This window comes from Girardinichthys multiradiatus, chromosome 22 (assembly GCF_021462225.1).
Source record: "Girardinichthys multiradiatus isolate DD_20200921_A chromosome 22, DD_fGirMul_XY1, whole genome shotgun sequence".
Classification (NCBI taxonomy): domain Eukaryota; kingdom Metazoa; phylum Chordata; class Actinopteri; order Cyprinodontiformes; family Goodeidae; genus Girardinichthys; species Girardinichthys multiradiatus.
In genome coordinates this window covers 38,422,349-38,443,223 of record NC_061814.1, presented here as the reverse complement: position 1 = coordinate 38,443,223, position 20,875 = coordinate 38,422,349, and the positions used below count along the sequence as shown (strand labels likewise).

Sequence of the window (20,875 nt, the reverse complement as noted above, 5' to 3'; positions counted from 1 at the left end):
GAAGTAGGCTCTAGAGGAAAAAGATCATCATGTGGAGAGTAAAACATGGGGGTGGTGTTAGTGTGATGGTCTGGGGCTCCTTTGCTTCTGCAGGGCCTGGGCAATTTACTGTAATTGATAAAATCATAAATTTTGCTCTGGAGGAGAATACCCTGATCCTACCTCAGATCATGATCTTAAGCACACTTGCTGTGCAGCAACACATGATGAAAAGCTACGGTGTCCAAACTTTTTGGGCCGTGGGCCAAAATTGCCAAGATGAAGGTACTCAGATGACAGTTTTGTTTTTTTCCCTACTGAAATGATTGAATAATTCTATTGTGAATTACTTTCTTTTCAGCTACTCAGTAGTAAACTAAACATACAATATTTTAATGAAACAAAGCATAAACAAAGTATTGTAGGTTCGAAGAGTTTCTCAGACGTTTGTATATGTATACCATTTGTAATGTAATTTGTAAAGGACTGTTTCCAAGGCATCACAGTTATTGCTTCAGTCTGTATTGTTCCTAACCAGAAGCTGGCATGCTGCCTGCTGCCAGTGAAACGATTAAAAAAAATATTGTTAAGCTAAAACAAAGAACTAAACAGCTGCGCTTTGCTGCTGCTTGGTTGGCGCAACCAACAATGCAACATGAACTGGAAATACTAATTTAGGACATAGTTTTCTTGGTTAGCGTTTAATTTTTATTTTAAAATCTGACAAAAGTTGCTATTTTGTCAGTGTTCACTAATGCTAGCTGATTAGCTTGATTCTTCTGCCTTGTGTGATGTCATCAACTCAAATATACAGCAGATTTTTATCTCTATTTTTTATCTATTTTATATCTATTTAAAAAGCCAATAATTAGTAAAAAAAAAAAACAACTACAGGTTATATAAATTCATACCTCAATACTCAGCTCTGTTTTATTGTCAGTCTTATAAAAAATTAATTTAACATATTATCTTTAAAGACAATTGAATTACTGTGGCCACGCTTTTTATGCTTTCTTTCCTGATGAGTCTTAAAACGTGAAAATAATTTTTGTTCTTCCCGTGATAGCTTTGACTCCACGGGTTCGGGAGGGATCAGGTCAGGCCTGGAAGAACCAGCTCCCCTTCTCTCCACGTTTCCAAGTAGCAGCCAGCCCAGGGCTTCCTCCCCCACGTCACTTCCATTGGTGACCGGGCACGCCTATCAGAGTCCAGCCGGTGCCGAAGCGTTCCCTAACCGTGCGTTCCGTAGGAAGTGTAATTCCTGGGCGGTCCTCCATTGGACCGAGCCGCTGTCAGTCGGGCTGCCTCACGTTGAGCCCCGTCCTCCTCCCCGGCTCCGTGTCTGCACAGACAGCCGTCATATTGGCTGCTCCAGGCACAGAAGAGGAGCCCCACCATGATGAGAAACGGGCTTTCGCGGCGTTTGAAGAACTGTTTAGCTTTTAAATCACTCTGACCACCAGTGTTTTTAGGGATATATTTTAAAATAATCGGGATGATACCATTAAGTATCTGTGTTCGTTCTGCGCTTTCGTTTGACGCCGAGGTCCTCTGGGGGGGAGACATGCCCGACTTTTCTTCATAGCCTTTTTTTGCAGACAAAGAGCCGTTGAGTAGGGCTACCAGAAAGCACACGGGTAAGAAACTAATTCTAGAAGCAATTTACCTGCCAACCGTGTCACTTTTGTTTCCTTGACAACCTAAAGCCTCGTTGCACCAGCTGGTTTTATTTATACATTTTTCTGTCGATAATTGGCATAAGCTAGCATGGTAACCTCGCTAGCTACCGCTAACTAAAATGTTAGGAGATTTCTATTCAAGAGATGCTAACTGTTAGCATTTTTTGCTGCTAACTTAAAAGCTGTTTTAGGCTAACAGAGCTAATTCTATGGAAAACTATGCATTTGTCGGAACCGAACAGGCTAGTTTGACAAAAGTGACTGCTGATAATGTTATCTTGGCTTTGTAGCTACATTTAGTAGTGTGCTTGGACTGCTGTCGGTCGTTGACGGGCTAGCAGCTCCGCTAACTTCGCAGTGAAGGGGAAAATGGGGCCTCCAGAAACCCGAAGGCCTCCCAACAGTTTCTATATATCCGCTATGGCTTTATATATGTATTTTACCTACATTCCGGTTACTTATAAAGCACCAATTTACAGCACAAGTCATATCAGGGTACTTTACGAGACACACTTCAGTTCATATCCAGTTACATGCACTGCAGTCCAAATCTAAATTTGTTTCATTTAGTAAAAATGATTCAAATCCAGTTGGATTCACATTCAAATCCATCCAGTCATATTACATCAGTTTAGTTATTTCATACAGTGGCATTTAGTAAAAAGTAGAAATGCATCAATCAATCTGGCAAGAGGTTGAGGATTTTTCTTTAGATACGTAATTCTTTCCATTATCTGTATATGTTTACATTTTATAAATGCTGAAATGGCTGCTACTAACAACTTTTTTCTCATCTTGTCATTTGACCGTTTCTTTTTTTTATTAATCTGATTAATGTTCTTCCAAAGAAAAGCGTTTTTACTATTGTTGGCACACTTTCATCTTATATTCTACAAATGTGCACTTTAAAGCATAAATTACATGTACCAACAAACATAAAGCCCTTATAATTTATGTACGTTCAAATTAAAATAAGCTTGAACCTTCAGATTGTTGAAAATGAGGCTGGAGTGGTTATCATTTACACCTTAGATCAGTGCAACTACAAATAGAAAATGAAAATGTTTCAATTACACCTCTTAAATGAAATGTAACATTGGAGACTGTAACTTTAAAATCACTACTTTTTATTATAACTTGGACTGACTTTGAATGCAATAATTTGTAGTCAACATCCCCTTTACAAAATAAAGTTGATCTTTGTTTCTGCCCAATGTCTGCACTTAACACTTGACTCATAGACAACTTGTCTAACCTCAACGAGCATTTAGGAGCTTTAATAAAATATGTTAGCTTAGTTTTTTCAAGCTCATCAGAAGCCCCAGTTTAGGTCTGTTTAGCTGTTCGTGCGTGGCACTTGCGCTGCTGAGGTTTGTAAACCTTACAGGACATCCAAACATAAGCTTATTGTCTTCTGATTTAAGATACTTCTATATTTTCAAACCAAGTTTGGCTTTCAATATTTTGGAGAATGCTTTTACAAACATGCCTTTATGAGAGTAAAATGATGCTTTATATACCATGTTGGTTTTAAAGTGGCAGCGCAGAAAATGCCAGCCGATGACTAATGGCAAACTCTAACATGTACAACAGGCACACGTATTGCTGTAGACTGCAGGCATGGGACTCACTTCACACATCGCACTTAAGAGGAAAACTAACTTTTGTCAAATGGTAAATGGACTGATTTTATGTAGCGCTTTTCTGGTCATACTAACCAGTCAAAGCGCTTTACACTAGAGTCTCATTCACCCAATCGCACTCACTAACACGTAGATCGATAGTCAACTTGGGGATAGGTGCCTTGCACAGGGGCACATCAACATGTGACAGGAGAATGCTGGTATCAAACCCACAACTTTCATATTGAACATGACTACCATAATTGTTAAAAATATTAGGAAAATAAAATCATAAAACTTCTGTCGACGTTGCTGTCGATGAATTGTTATAATCAACCTCACTGATTACATCAACAAATCCCTGCAGTCCTATATCCACCAGATGTTTACGGCTAAGTAAATAATTTTCTCAAAAACAGCCCAACTGCCTCCATAGAAAAGGTTCCTGTCTAGAACCCTCTAAATTTTGTGCTTCCTCTGACATCTTTTTAAACTGCTCACTGATATGGAAAACAGCTGAGAGTCTTCATACCATAATCTTTCACACCGTAGAGGTGTTGTCAGCAGCCTGTTAGCATGTATATAAAGTTTGCTCCATGATCAGACAAAAGATTAGATTTTTAATTGATCACTGATCAGGATAAATTGGGTGTACAATTATTGGATTATGGTAAAAAAACAAATAATTTAAAATTCATGTCACATCAAAATATTGCAAAATAAGTTCAAACTCCTATTAACACACACATCAAAATTAAGAACTCTGCTGATCTTTGTGTTTAAAGGCCTCAACCAACAATATTTACTCTCTTGTAGGATTCTTTTAAGTCCTTAATTCTCTGTTGGATGTTAGTTTTGAATCCAACAGAAAACTAACAGATTAAAATTATTTCCTATATTAAAGAAGCATCAGCACACATTTTTCTCTTCTGTGTTTTTAAAAAAACAAATCTGAATCTCAGAAAACTGGAAGGGGACAAGCCAGAAAAAAAACCTGAATAGTACATCTGTAGCAATGACCATGTCAGTAACATTTTCTGATGAATTGTATTAAAAAAAATGTTTTCATCTGAAAAGGCATTAAAAGAAATGTAATTTAATATTAAGTTGATTTGTGTAGGTTAAAAAACAGGACCGTTATATCTATTTCAAAACTGGAAATTCTGGGGCAGTGTACATATATTAGGGGAAAAAGAACATTATTTCATTTTACATTAAATAATAATAATTTAGACTTTATTGCTCTCACAATGGAAAAATTGTCCTCTTCATTTAACGCATCCCTTATGGAGCAGCGGGTTACCATTGTGCAGCACCCGGGGAGCATTCAGGGGCGAAGAGTCTTGCTCAGGGACGCAGAGTGACAGGTTGTGGGATTCGAACCAGGGTACTTTTGGCCTCTCCAGGATGCAAATGTCCCGCGCTGCTAACCACTAGGCCACCACTCCCCTCAAAAGAAAAATACCCCTGTCCAGTGAAAGCAGTAATGCAACAACAGGCACATTTTCTCACCACCCAGAGCTGTCGATTGGTGTCATAGCCAAAAGGCCGAGAAGCAAATATTGCCATGAAATTTTCAATAAACAATCTACCTTTAAGTAATTGGAGTAAATATTAGTTAATTAACTTGTATCAGTCCATTTACTGAGGCAAAAGGTGAAATGTGTTACTTTAGAATATTTTTACCATTTAAAACCAGAAATAGAACTTCCTAGTTTAGGGACATATCCTCTCTCCATAGGGGGCGCTAATCTTGTAATTTCTTCATTTGATTGAAGACAGGTTCCTCCATCAAGGAACCCACAGCACAGCTTTTTATCCTTTTTTGTGTAATTGTCTTTAAAAGCATGGAATGGTTATCCCAGATGTACTAAACCTGGAAATTGGTATTGGCAAAAAAAAAAGTTTGGTGCATCTTGTAAAACGTTTTCTTGCTGATTAGTTTTAACCTATACTTTGGTGCAAACCCTTATCCTGAGCAAGAACGTGGCGACAGTGGAGAGGAACAAACTCCATCCAGTCTCCCATCAGATTCCTTCTCAGCCATTAGTTGCAACTGTAATTAATTAACAGTAAAGAGACAACCGGAAGTACCAGGTTTTCCGGGTCAGTTAAATCCATCTCCATGTTATACTACTGTACTGCAGCTGGGCGTCATCTCTTCCCAACCTACTCGCATTTCATGTTGGTGTACCTACCGTTTACTGTTCATACCCATTTAATTAGCATATATATTTCTGCTTAAATCTGCATTTTCATTTAATGCAATTCTATTTTATTTTCATATTGCATCATAAACCCATAGTAATTGCGTATTCCTGTTAGGACCAGTTTTCTTTGACAGCATGCTAAGATTATGATGCCTGATAAAACCAAAATAACAAAGCAAATATATTTAAAATGGTACAATCTATTTCTCAATAGTCAACCGTTGGTTATCAGAGGGGGTACATAATCATACCCTAATGTCTATAAGAAACTGGCATTTGGTGTGTTCAAAAAGAGCCATGCCAGGTGGATCCGATTGTGTACCTAAAGACGTTGGGTCAGAGAAACACAAACTGCAAATGTACAAAATGCTGCCAAAGCAGAACGAGCGCCCATTCTCCCAGGTGTAAATCTTTGTGAAGGATAAACAAAAACAGAGCGCTTTTTAATGGTGGCAATATTTGCTAGTAATGCATTATTGGAGAGTAGAAAAAGTCAAAGGTCAGAGTGAGAAAAAAAATGGTCCACCAGTAGCCCAAAGTTTTTAGCTCAGGCTTAAAGTAAACAGGGTTTCTACCTGGTAGCTGAAAACTGAGATCTGCCTCCCATTGATCAATATAATTGACTAACGGTTGATTGCAGACTCTAAATGGCTTTCTGTCATCTCGGATATCTATTAAAAATGTGAGACGGCTGCAAATCTCTTGCTAACTCTGGTCCGGCCTGAGCAGTGAAGGCGTTCTCTCCCTTAATCCTGTCTTTTCTCCAGTCCTCTTTTAGATCGCTGTGCTCCCAGGAGAATGGGTGTGTTGGGCTGCTGCAGAACAAAAGTAGCCTAGATAGGTTTCAGGATGGCTCAAAATGGATGTTGACTGGATTGCACCGCATCAGTGCAGTGGCTGCTGACGTTGGCCGGGGTCACAGTTGTTTAGGAGGGATTGCACAGTAGGATTTGTTGAAGCAAAATGAAATGTGAAATTCTGTATCGTAGGAACTTCATGGTTTGTTCATCGTGGTCCACTCATGAAGTTGTCTGCACCGCCATAAGGATGGGTGACGGTAACCACACCAATCTGCTGAGCATCACTTAGAGTTCTGCAGTTTCCTTGGTAGTAGTTTTGAATTCAGCAAAAACAAAAGGCTTAACACAGTTATTGTCATTTATGCATCAACGCACACTTTTCTGGTTTTGGTCAACTCATAAGTTGGATTACAGAGGATAACTATTTGTTGATGCATCAGCAGACTGAATAAGCAAAAGTTTTCAGTTTTGATGCATTTGTCTAGGAAAAATACTACTACTATTTGTCTTGGGAAAAATCTGACTTTTTTCATTTGAGCTGCCTATCAATGGTCGCAGTCATTAAGAGAAGGTTGTCCCAATTTGATTAGTGTCTGATTGATTGGTGAATGACTAGTGGATAAAACTGAGAATAACTGGCACATTTTGAAGGTTAAAAATCTAACTATGCGCCACTTACAGCTAAACCTCTAGAAAGTTTTAGATGCTGAAAAATGAGCGTCTCCAGTCGCCTTTTTCTGACCTTTGGTCAGGTTGGATCGTCCGTCACAAATCCTTCCTGCTTCTTCAAGTTAGCGCTGTGCTGTAATCAGTAAGTGGCTGCCAAAGCCTCTTAAAACTAATCACCAACCCTACTTATAAAGAATGAAACCATGTACTGTAGGCTATATTTATTAATGTAAATAAAATAATAGCATGTTTAGCAACAATGCATCCTGAGGTTACAGCATCTTGGTCAAACGAGTTATTGTGCTTGAATTGATGCGTGCAAGTTAATCTTGGTAATTCAATTGTGAAATCACAAAATCATGACTGAGATCCTAATGTGATTCACTGTGTAGGCCTAACTATAATGCTGTTCTGTATGCCCCTGGCAACTAGCAGAGGGGACTTCAGTTAGTTTACTTAGCAACATTCCTCGGTCAATAATGTCTGACCCTTGCAAAATCTGATTACTGGGCTCGCATCACATCTAGTGTACCAGAGCCATCGGTAATTACAAGGATATAATGCACTGCCCATCCACAGAAGAAGTCACACACTTTTAATATTGCATTGGATGCCTTTGATCAAAGCACGCATTCACTGTGGCATAGTTTCGATAAGCTGCTTGAAAGTCACATTTATTTCCATCCAGAATTAATTTAATTTTTTGCCACAATCTTGCAGAGACGATGCAGATGTCTTCTCCAGCTTATCCCAGAGAATCTCAGTGGGGTTTTAGGTCTGGATTCTGTAGTGTGGAAAAAGATGTTTCATACTCCTTGAACTACTCGAGCACAGTTTGAAACCGATGAATCCTGGCGTTGTCATCTTGGAATATGCCCGTGCAATCGTAGTTTTGGAATAAGCTTGTCATTCATTATTATTCAGGTAGTAAACTGACTTCACTCATTGGGCACATAACATTGCTGTACCTAGACCTGACCAACTCCAGGAACCCCAGATCATAGCACCACCCCGCTAGGCTTGTGCAGTAGGGGTTGGGTATGGTGCATCTCATCATGTGCCTCCCATCACTCTGGAGGGTAAACATGGACTCCTCAGACCACATGACCTTCTTTCTATTGCTCTAGAGTCCAATCTGTATGCCTTTTTTTTCCTCCCTGATTACACTTACTGATCAGTGATTTTCTTAAGGCTACACAGCTGTTCAGTCCCATTCCCATGAATTTCCTTCAGTGTGGGCATTATCTTGCTTTTATTTTTTAATGTAGCTTTGATTTCAGCTCTGTTGTTCCATTTGTTCTCTTCCCACTGAACCGTGGGCTTCCCAATAGGAGGGTTTCGCCTGTCTGTTTGGTTAAATCCAAATGATGCCTTTCTTTTTTTTTTCTGGACAGACAGCTTATTTGCTTCTAACTATACGCTAATCGCCAAACGTTAGGGATTTTCAGCTTTTGGGTAAAATTTCAGGGTGAACCTAAAATCCACCAAAATATTAACAGGTGAAGTTAATGTGACCTTTGTGAATTTTTGAATGCACATGTCCAGCTGTTCAATGTTTCAGTACTTTTAGGTTCACTTGCTGTTCTCTAATAAGCAGCTTAACTCCAAAATTAACAACAGGTGTTTGATCCATGAATCGACCAATAAATGTCCTGGTTCAATCAGAATTGGTATCTCAGTCCCCCTCATCATGCTGTTCACATTTTGACATTATGAGACCAAGACGACCCCTAACAATTTATCGACAGAACCTCGCCATTGCTAAGCTTCAAACAGGATGTTCTTAGATGGAAGTGGGCACTGAGCTTAGGGTGTCTTCAGCAGCTTGCAACAGAGAGACAGGAAGGCATAGAAGTGGACGTCCTTTGCCACATACCACACTGACGACGGCTTCATTGTGAACAGTGCCTTGCGGAAGGGATGATTAATGCCACTTAACTGAGGGGCACTCGGGTGTCGCATCAGCCCATTTGAAACTGTTTACATCAGTGGTCTGCATGCAAGACGACCTGTGAGGGTACCTGACCTCACCACCAGGCACCGGCATCATTGTTTCACATGGGCCAGGGAGCATTTATTCTGGACGAGGGACTAGTGGACCTCAGTGCTGTTCTGATGAAAATTGATTCATGTTGATCAGGAACGATGATCCAACAATGTTGGAGACATTAAGCAGAGCATAATGCATCAGCCACTGTTGTCACCCGATGAGCATTTGGTGGTGGTGTTACAGTGTGGGCAGGTGTGTCTAGTCAATACAGAACTGCTCTACACTTTGTGAATGGTACAGTGACAAGCCCATACAACCTGATTAACGCCATTAATCCGTTCATTGATCCCCTGCATGAACAACACAGACCTAATTTTATCTTCATGAACGACAGTGCTCCAGATCATCAAGATTTCATCACTAGGGAACAGCTGTTCCAGACCTGAATCTTGTAAAAAACCTGCGGGATCAGCTGAGTCGGCATCTACAGGCTCAGGACTCTGTACCCCAGAACCTCACTGATCTGAGGGCCGCCCTTCAAGAAGACTGGGATACCTCGCCTCAGTAGACAATATGTTGACTGGTGAACTGCATGAGATGTAATTGATGCTCAAGGGCACATTACACATTATTGAGACATTGACAGGTTTTGTTGCGGTATACCCACCAATGTTGTTGGCTTTTGTTTCAATAAATTGCTTGAGATGAGGAAATCACCATTGCATGCTTCTACCTAAATGCCCCACATTAATGATATAATATCACTGTAGCGTCAACGTTTTACATTTTCCATAAATTTCACTCTAAAGTCAAGTGTCCCTAACTTTTTGTGAGTAGTGCATATCGTTTTACACTAATATTGCAATCATCATCCAAATATTAGTGTGTGCAATATTGCATCACAAAGTCTTCTTGAATCCAATATTGGCATTATGTACGGGATGCCAGTGATGCCATAAATGTTTGAGCGTTGTATTTGGGGACGGATGAAGAGCAAACCTGATGTGATATGAAGTGTTTTTTCTTTGAAAAAATAAATGAATAAAACAAAACAATTTGAACAACAATGTATTCTTTATTATCATTTAGGTTTAAATAATGTCACAAATGCAATATTATAGTTGGGTTTAATGACACTATTATGCAAAAACAAAAAATTTCCACATGCAAATTTCTAAGATGGAAATTTCCTGTTTTAATGTTTTTTAGTGTTTTCAGATGATCTGCTGTATTTTACCGTCATTAATACAGTTCTTGAACGAGTTGGTTAATTTATTAATTTCCAGTCAGTTTTTACTAAATTCTCATAATTCACACATCTATCACAACAGAGAAGAATCATACATAATACAATTTTATTGCACAAACTAGAAGGTGATCAAAGAGAAATAAAGATTTTGGAGTTTGGAAAACCACAGTAGAGCGGGAACATCTAACTTCCTTTCGACATTTAAAGTTACACAAAGAATTATAAATCAAATCTAATTAAGGATCTAATGTGTTCTTAATGTTAGCTAAACAACTGTTTTTTGTGCTCGTTAATTTCATCGTTTAGCCTGCAAAGTCACAGGTTCCAATTTTTACACGGCCATGTTGTAAAATCAAGTTTGTATTGTTGCAATTGATTAACAGAAAAATATTTTTTGTGTAGAACTTCTGTTATTTTTTATTACTGATGAGTTTGTATGTAAATTTTTTGAATTTATTGGATGTTTGGCTTGTTTCAGTTAATATTTACTGTGAAAATCGGCATCGCTTTTTGAAGTTCGGTTCCTCTTGGTTAAAATCATTAAAAAATTTAAAATGCGTTATTACTCTGATTAAATTACATATTTGGTCAAATTACTTAACGACTTGAAATTTAAAGTTTAGGACTTTGACTTGAAACTTGCATGATTTGATTTTGAACTTGACTTTCTTGTCATTACTTGGGACTTGACCCGAGACTTGGGTGGAAAGACTTGAGACTGACTTGTGACTTGCAGTTAAATGACTTGATCCCACCTCTGCATAGTAGAGCTTTATTGTGAAGTGAAAGAAAGGGTATGTGGTTTTTCTTTTTGCCATCTGGTTGTATTTGGCCCAAATCCATCCCATATTAGGTTTGGCTGTATGTTTAGTCATTGTCCTGCTGGAAGACGACCCTCCACCTCGGTCTCAATTCTTGTCCAGCTTCTAACAAGTTCTTCTGTAGGATTGCCCTGGTCCACCATTTTTCCATCAACTCTGACTAGCTTACCTGTCAGTGCTGAAGAAAAGCATTCCCACATTACGTTACTGCTATCCCCATGTTTCACAGTAAGGACAGCGTGTCAAGGATGATGTGCAGCGTTAGTTATCTGCCACACATTGTTTGAATGTAGGGCAGGAAGCTAAACTTTGGTCCAGAAACAAGGCACCTTCTTCCAGATGTTTGCCATCTCCCCTACAGAACTTATGACAAACTGCAAATTGGGCTTCTTAATGGCTTTCTTTCTTCTTGCCATTCTTTCTTAAAGGTCAGATTTGTGGGGTGCATGATCAATATATTCTCCCACCTGAGCTGGGGATTTTTGTAACTCGAGTTATCTTTGGCCTGCTGGATGTTTCCCAGAATAATGCTTAATGTGCATGGCCATGTCTTGGTAGGTTTGCAGTTGTCCTACTGTTTGCATTTTGCTCTATTGAGACTATATTATACCCTTACTCTGCTTTAACTGTCTCCATAGCTTTCTCCCTGACCTGTCTGCTGTGGTTCTGGTCTGGTCTTCATGATGTTGTTTGTTCTGTAATGTTCTCTAACAAACAGCTGGATTTATAGTAGGAGAACACTACACACATCTGGACTCTGTTTAGTAATTAGATGACTTCTGAAGGAAATTGGTTGCAGTAGATTTTATTCAATGGTCTCCTAGTAGTACTCCTTTGTGTCCCCTGTACTGTGTACCGTTTTTCACGTTTGAACCCGTTAACCTTTTAAAAGCTGTGCATAATTTTCCTTCCACTTTACAATTGTGCTCTACTTTGTAGTTGTCATATAAAATTTATTGAGGTTCAAGGGGGATGAATCTTTATTGGACGTACATCTTTTCCTATAAGTTTGCTACTTTTAGTTAATAAAACTCTCAGTTTTCTTGGCCCTTTTTTAACAGATCACCTGAACTAAGTTAACAATTCATTTTATGAGGGGAAAAAATGTAAAAAAAAAAAAAAAATCCCCAAACTTAAATGTCTCATTCCTTCCAAATCCCTGTCAAATCTTAGTGTTGTCGAGTGTCATAAATCAGCAGTAAGTGTGTGACAGATGGAGAGAAAGCATGCGATTGTGCCCAGTCTGCTGCTATTGCAGGGAAAGTTTTTGGTCAAGTCTAGACTGGCTCTGTAATACAGTACATACCAGCAGATCAGCTGCGAGCAGATCCCAGGTTCATTTATAGCCGTGGCCTTGTGTCTCTTCACGTCTGCCTGGCAACTCCTAAATCTGCTGTTGTTAAAACCACTCAAGCTCCCCCCACCTCTGACACGTTGGCCCTGTTGCCATGTCTAATTACTGCATACACTGTAGCCTGAGGAATTGAAATGAACGACATTCTTTTAAGGATTCGTTCTCTGTTGAGTTAAAGCTGTTGCTTGGGGAAATTTGTCCACCTGTGAGTTAATCTGTCTTGTCTCCTGTCATTGGCAGGTCCAAGGGGCTCCTTTTCCTGGAGACGGTGGGCAACATGTGGAGCAGCCTGAAGAGCAGATGCCAGACTCTCTTCCACAGTACAGGATCCACTGAAAGCAGAGTTGAGGTAGAAACTGTCCAGTGTGTGGTGGATCTTGGCGAAGGAGGCAGCTTGGTTGAGGCTCAGGGCCCTGCCGCCTCCAGCCCGTCATGGAGCCTCATGCCAGTGCCAGTGGTCGCCACAGGACGCCGCCATCATAACTGCGTGTCAGACATCCCGCAGATTGTAGAGATCTCTGTCGACAAGGACTCTGAGGATGCCAGAGGACTCTCAGGCGGTGTTCCCATGGCACGGAGAGACTCGTATTCCCGACACGCTCCGTGGGGGGGCAAGAAAAAGCACTCATGTTCCACTAAAACCCAGAGCTCTTTGGAGGCAGACAGGCGGTCTGGCCGGTTGAGAGGCTGTGGGAACCGCAGGGATAGGCGTTATGGAATTAGCTCCATTCAGGAGATCAATGACTCTGGATCTGGAGGACGAAGTCTGAATACTCGTTCTTTGCGCCAGCGGCTGAGTGATACAGTTGGGCTTTGCTTACCTCTACCTGCTCGCCGACGCTCGCACTCTAAGAGCCCTGTTAACTCCAAACGGAAAATTCACCTCACAGAGCTCATGCTGGAGACCTGCCCATTCCCACCGGGCTCCGACCTCGCTCACAAGTGGCACCTGATCAAGCAGCACACGGCACCGGTCAGTCCGCATTCCTCTACTGCCCTGCTGGATGCCTTCGACCCGGCCCACCCCTCACCAGAAGACGAGGAGGAACGTTTGCGTGAGCGCCGCAGGCTTAGCATCGAGGAAGGCGTTGACCCACCTCCTAATGCACAGATCCACACCCTGGAGGCCTCAGTGCCGGGTCCCTCTCTCTTCAAACTAGGACCAAAGATGACTCCTGGCATGGGAGAGGTCTCTGGGGAAGCACGTGCCAGTGGTTCTTCCAGTTCTGTGGGTGTGGGATCATCAGGGCCATGTGGGCAGATGATTGGGCCTGCAGCATCAACCCAGGACTGTGATTCTGAGGAGGATTCAACCACCTTATGTCTCCAAGCTAGAAGGCCTAAGCAGAGGCACGCCTCTGGAGATGGTCACCAGAGCCGGCAGCAGCCTGGACCCTGGAAGGTTCACACCCAGATTGACTATATCCACTGTCTGGTGCCAGACCTGTTGCAGATTACAGCTCTGCCCTGTTACTGGGGCGTGATGGACCGATATGAGGCCGAGGCGCTGCTAGATGGACGACCAGAGGGGACCTTCCTGTTGCGTGACTCAGCCCAGGAGGACTACCTTTTCTCCGTCAGCTTCCGACGTTACAATAGATCTCTGCACGCACGCATCGAGCAGTGGAACCACAACTTCAGCTTCGACGCTCATGACCCGTGCGTTTTCCATTCTTCCACCGTCACAGGACTGCTCGAGCACTACAAGGACCCCAGCGCGTGCATGTTTTTTGAGCCACTGCTTACAGTGCCTCTCAACCGGACCTTCCCTTTCACCCTGCAGCACCTGGCTCGAGCCGCCATCTGTCGCTGGACCACATACGATGGTATAGGCTCTCTGCCGCTGCCCCCCGCCATGCAGGACTTTCTCAAGGAATATCACTATAAACAGAAAGTACGAGTTCGTTGGCTAGAGAGGGAGCCACCACTCAAGGTTAAATAAGACTGGCTTCTCCGCTGCCTGCACACTTTCTGCAGGAGGATTACAGAACTTACAGAAATTCCTCAGTAGCCCGTTAGAGGCCACACTGATGTGGCTTTCTTTCTATTGGAGAATAGAATTAAGTATAACAAGCTAATACAAAGTTCATTCTAATCTTTGTTTTTGGTATTACTTACACCACTGAGAAAACATGATTATATTGAGTGTAATGCTGTCTGTCAAGCACGTTTTTAAGATGAACAGGTTGTTTTGACATGGAGGAAAAGGCCCATTGTGTCTTTTCTCTGCTATTTTTGTGCTAAACGTCTGTGCTGAACCCACACCACCTCGTAGACCTACCTGCATGGCCACCCTCTCTTCATACCAGATTACTGTTTCAAGCTGTACAGTTCACTTCCTGCGTTCCTGCTTTTCGCCATTTACCTTCAGAAACACTTTGTAGAGCACCTGACTGGGGCTGGGTGTGTGTGAGCCGAGAGGGCATCTGCAGGTGCTACTTTTTATGTTGCAGTCGGAGCTGACGACGTGAGTGGAGCTGCAGAAGATGCATTCATTGTCATCTGGTTGCATGCATAGGTTCAGCCTAATCACTTTAAAAAGTATGCATAAGGATCCAGCTAAGTTGACAAATTTATTCCTGATGTGTGGCAATGCTTTGCATCATTTCTTTGCATAATTACAGTCATATCTTCACTATTCACTAACATTTATCTCTGTATGCATTTAAGTTTAATTCATTTCATTTATTTCCTGTATAAAACAGGTCATCATTCAGGAACTCTGCTGTCTCCAGCTTCACAGTGTTATATTTGCTACCTTGAGCTCTTTTCTTGAGATGTAGTGTAGCCTTCATTGGGGTAGATGTTCCCACTTTTTGACTTAACCCCACACCCAAAACTCTCATCCTCGAGACCTCCACTCATTGCCAAGTTAACGTAACACCAGTCAGCTGTAATATTAGAAACACCTGCATCAGACCTACCTTCATTCAAGGAAAATCACGTCTTTGACCTCAAACGAGGGGGGGGTGGAGTAGTCCTGTGATGTGTGGCACTGTGAGGTTAACAGATGTAGCTTTGGGTTGTAAAGTGTGCAGACCAATACACAACATTGTATTCTATGATCCATTTCACGTGGTCCTGTGCATTTCTGAGTGCATTTAATGTTGTGGCTTTTTGTCATGTTACAACCACCAACCTCAGTGTTTTTTTTATTTGGAATTTATGTGATGGACAAACATAAAATGGCACACCATTATGAATGGAAAATGATGCATTGAGTTTACACAAAAATCTGAAAAGTGTGGTGTGTGTTCAGCCCTCCTGAATGAATGCTTTATAGAAGCATCTTTTGCTGCAGTTACAGCTGACAGTCTGTTGTGGACTGAAATATTTCTGTTCTTCCTCACAAAGTAGCTCAAGCGCAGTCAAATTGGATGGAGAGCATCTGTGAACAACAGCTTCTCACTTGGGTTTAGCGCTGGACTTTGACTGGGCCATTCTATCATGGCAATAAACCACTCCATGGTAGCTCTGGCTGGATGTTTAGGGTTGCTGTCCTGCTGAAAGGTGAGACTATGCCACGGTCACAAGTCTTTTGCAGCCTCTCGCATGTTTTCTACCAACACTTCCCAGTATTGGGATGCATCCATCTTCCCACTAAAGCAAAGCAGCTTCCCAATCTCAGCTAAAGAACATAATCCCCACAGCGTGATACTGCCACCATTGTTTCAGAGTGAGGATGGTGTTTTGCATGTGGACCAAAAAATTTGAACATGGTCTCATCTGACCAGAGAACCTTTTTATGTGTTTTCTGTGTTCCCTACATAGCTTGTGGAAAATGGGATTTCTTACTGCTTTCTCCCAGAGAGACTTATTTCTCCCAGGCCCGGAATTCTTGCAGCTTGTTCTCAACCCGTTAACGTGGCAGAACTTTTTTTTTTTTGCCGTGCTGTGTCCAAAAACTACTTCGTGATTGGTCAGAAATGTCAGTTGCAGGGAATTTACAGGCCTTTATGCTCTCCTTCCCCGACTTGTCAGGTTAGGTGGGCAGCTATGTCTGAATTTGACATTGCTCGCTCGGCGATCCTTTCGCTGATCCGGGTTTGTAAGATTGTCTGGTTTTCCTCCATGTCCAGGTGAAAGAACTAATTATTTCAGCTCAGTTTTACACAGCCTGGCTGTTTTTGGAGGCATTTTTTCCCTTTAGTGCTCAGGGTGCAGGATGGATGTATAACCTCCATCCTGCACTGTCCAGGTGTTAAACTGACCTGTTTCTGAGTTCCACCTTTGGTGTTCCTTAAAATTAGGTTCTAACTTAGGATAATGGAGTCGTGCCGTTTCAGAAATCGTCCATGTCAGCAATTCGATACGTCGAAAACATATTCTTTGTCCCTCCAGCCCTGCTGTCTTGGATCTGGTGAGGCTATTTGTTCAGACCTCTGAGGCCTTCACAGAGTAGCTGGATATTATATATTATACTGAGATTAAATTACAAAAGTGGGCTCGGTTTGCCAACTGGACTGTCTTTACAGGAAGTTAGTTACTCTGGGCTTTATTTAGAGAGATTGGAATAAAAGGGGGCTGAATACAAGTGCACGGCACATTTTTCTGATTTTTATTTGTAAAACATTGCGTCTTTGGTCTGTTACAAAGAAATCCATTGAAGTTGCTGTGTAATCTGACAGAAGGTTAAAAAAGTACTTGAGTAAATCACTCTGTGACTGTGTTCACACCTAAAGATATATTAGCATATCCTGAAACATTTCAGGTGTGACTTGGACTCGAACTGCTGCTGGCTGCCCTGTCACTTCTGTAAATAAGTGTTACCTTTGTGCCTTTCAATAACCATTGGTCTTGTTCCATAGTCAGTTGCTTGACAGTCTAAACCTGGAGCAGGAGGTGCTTTAAAACAGTCCATTCAGATGAGACTGGAAGAATAACCATGGAGGTGCAGAAGCTGTGAGCTCATTAACCTTGTTGCACATTAAAGATGGCAGTTTAGTAGTGCTGCGTCGAATTAGGAGCCGATCAATAAATTAGGTTATACGTTAGTTACTGTTCTCAATCACTAATGCATGCATTAGTCTTTGTCATATAGTATTGAGTTGTTAGTGGGTTAGTAGGTTGTTTTCTGCTTTAGGCACAGCTGGGGCAAGATGCCTTTACAACTCGCTGTCCAACACAGGTTCTGGTCTGCAGCTGGATTAACAAATAGGAGAGTTATTCCTTTACCGTAAGCACATTTTAACTTAATAATCTAATACCCCACAGAGACGTCTGTATTAAAAACATTACCGCAGCAGGATAGTATGTTGAATTTACTGAGTTTTCCCACAAAAGAAGGCTTTTTATGACAGGTGGAGGCAGGCAGTGTGGTTCCCTTCAACATGATTTGAGAAAATGCAACAGTGAAATGTCCTGGAAAGTGTAAATATACGATCTTTCCAGGATGATCATTGGAAAGTTTCATCCGTCTTAATTTAGTCAACATCACACATGCGTTAAATATTTTCCGTATGTTTTTAAAAGAAAGTTTATAGCCAATGAATGACAGACTCTGTGACCAACATCCTGGTGTTATCCAGGTTGTTTTAGTGTTTTTAAAGTCAACAAGGTCACAGTGGGTGTTTTTTTTTTTTTTTTTTTTGTGGGGGCGGGTTGATCCTAATCTATCATATTGCATCAGGGTCGAGTGACCCAAACGGAGCAACACCAACATAAATGAAAATGAGCAAATGATGTACAATTAAATAAAGTTGTACATGAAATTTGTGAAATAATTTAGCTTTTAAAGATAATAATAATGCAATACAAAACAGAAGTGGGTTAGGATGAAATGGTGACTCATGGATATGAATTAGGGAAGGGGTGAACAGATCATTACTACCTGTTAGCTTCTTCAGCTCCATAGTGAACTGATCAGTACTTTGATTTCTTCAGACATAAAATCCTAAATTTGGGGATGTACATTTCCTGGGTTACTCGAAGAGCCCCTCTGCTGTGTGACACAGAGGCTTTTATTTATTTACACCCAACTGCTCTCCGCCCTTCTGCAGAGGTGACTATAGCGTCAGGGAAACGTTTCTCCTGCAGGTTTTGGTAGGGGTGCACCGATTGCATTATTCTGGCCGATCATAGACACCGCTTTTATTTTATATAACCGACACTGTCAGTTATAAGGTCACAATACAACTTTATTGTTTCAATTTTATGTTGCCTACAGTGGGCTGACTATTGTTAATGTGTAGACGTGACCTGGTGAGCAGGTCTGTCAGGCCTCTCTCACTGTGGGGGACAGTGAGAGATTTTCAGATCTTTCAGGAGGTGGAAAAAATCAGTAGATAAAGATCGGTTTTACATGCAAGTATCGGCCCATCGCCGATCACCCAAAGCTAAGGAAATCGGGGCCGATCGATCGTTGCACCCCTAGTTTTTGGCATCCTGCTGGTGCTTTGGCATTCTCACAGAAATGTAGGACCTTCCAAAATTCATTTCATGTTTTTCCAATATTTGTTTTACCTAAATTTGTTTGTTTGAAAAAAAAAAGCAGTTGCATCCTAAAACTGAAATTCAAACAAAATTGAGGGAGTATCGTACAGTGGAGGAGGCAAGAGATTGCTCCGAGTAAACAGCACTTTAATCGTGTATTTGTGCTCTGCAGTGGTGTCTGAAAGTGTTAGGTCAGTGACATATGATATTTGTTTGCCCTTTACTCCAAAATATTGGACTTGAAATAGAAATCCTGACCTGAACATATCTGACCAGTGGTGAAAATTCTCATTTTACTGTCATTTGTCAAGCTTTTATACTCAATCTACAGGTTTCCAAACTTTTCATAAGTGTTAAAAACCTGACCATATTATATAATTGCTGATAACCAATATCCTGCAAAGAGCAAACAGATGAAAATGTCCCACTCTCCAAACACGTGTGCAAGGCTGAAGACGGTGAAACCTACAAGTGTTAGAATAAAAACGGCGGTGGTTCAGAAGCATTTCACATGGATGGAGTAGTGTTCTCAGTCTCAGTGCGTTGTGTGGGAGAATGATGGCGTATGGACAGAACCAGCGAAGGGGTGCAGAGTCGAATGTGAGGGGTGACCACCGTGACTCCTATGAACATTCTTTCTCTGCCCCCACAATCCCTCTTTTTTCTCAGGCAGGCCCTTCTACGAGGAGAGTCCCAGGAGCCTCTCGTCCCAGTTTTCCCCATGGGAAATATCCAGCAGTAGAACATTTACTGTTTAGCCGGCAGATTTAGGAGAAAGATAAAACAAAGTATATCTTAATGGATTAACTGCCTGCTTGTCGTCTTACACTTGCACCACCCCGTGTTGTCACACAACGCCCGGTCATAAAAACACACATTAAACCAGCACTGCCTCTGTGCAGCAAACAAAATAAGGTCTTTGTGTATGTTGTTTGGTCTCACTGCAAGACTCAATGAATTGTATCTGTTTTTACCACATTTTCACTGCTGTGACATTACTGAGTCACTATTGGAGCTTGAAATATGAGTTCAAAAGCAACAGCAATACCCCTGGATGTAGTGCTCCTACATCCGCCTCCAGCAGCCCGACCACAGAGCATCTTTTGGTTTCACTTTGTTTATCTTCCCACAGAGATATAAATATATTGTAAAAAAAAAAGTAGAATCAAAGCTTGGTTACGTGCTATATGCAAGCAGAAAACGAAGATGTATGAAAGAGTTATTTTCATTCTTACTTCTCCCTAATATGCAATGGAGTGTAGTTCAACAATGGTTGCAATCCTGTCACTTTAATGCTGTATATGCACATTAGTTGCAGTGTTAATGTGGGAATTGACACTGATGGGAGCTAATTGTCACTCTTCAGCACCATTGTGTTCCCAGAACGCCTTGTTCGTTTTGGCCCATCACAGGAAATAAAATGGGGCCCTTTTAAATCCGGGGCCAGCGCAGACTGAGGAAGCTGTCTCAGACGAATATCGCCGCTCTCCTTTCTTCTTCTGCTTTTTCCTCACTGTTTGTTTCCTTTGTTTTAATCTTCTGCTGTCTGATAGGATGTGGAGCGTGTAAATGGCATTATTAGTTTCACATTTCAGTGTCCGTTCTGTGTATCCGCTTAACCATTCAAGACAAGTAAACCCGTTGTTTTTCAGTATAACCTGTTCATTTTTAATGAGAGCCGTACGAAGCGACACTTGTAGCTGTCACTCTTGGTGCTTGGCTTATGCTTCATTGTCTTAATATTCCAAATAAAACTGTTAAGTGTAATCCACACTGGCCCAAGAGGTAAAAACCTGTGTGTGTGTGTTTTTGTTTTTGGTCACTATACATTTATTGTTTGCTAATTAGTGATTTAGACAGTTTCTGGTCTTTACGTTTTAATTCTAACAACTTTCTATTGATTTTATTTAAAATGTCCACATCTTTCTGTAAGGAGGTTGTCTGAGTTCCAGTATTGATTTAATGGGGAGCTATTATGCAAAATTCACTTTTTGATCGTTTTTATACTTCCATTTGGGTCTCTAATGCTTCTACAAACAGTCCCAACAAACAAACAAAAAAAAATAACCA

The 20,875-nt window shown here is 41.2% G+C and overlaps 1 protein-coding gene across 1 annotated transcript; it reads left to right on the top strand.

The window, feature by feature from the left end:
• Positions 1–882: 882 nt before the first annotated feature.
• socs5b (suppressor of cytokine signaling 5b) lies at positions 883–20,597 on the top strand. Its single transcript, XM_047351274.1, has 2 exons — positions 883–1,616; positions 12,614–20,597. Exon 2 carries the CDS (start codon positions 12,651–12,653, stop codon positions 14,313–14,315), a length of 1,665 nt encoding a protein of 554 aa, XP_047207230.1. The 5' UTR covers positions 883–1,616; positions 12,614–12,650; the 3' UTR covers positions 14,316–20,597.
• Positions 20,598–20,875: the final 278 nt, after the last annotated feature.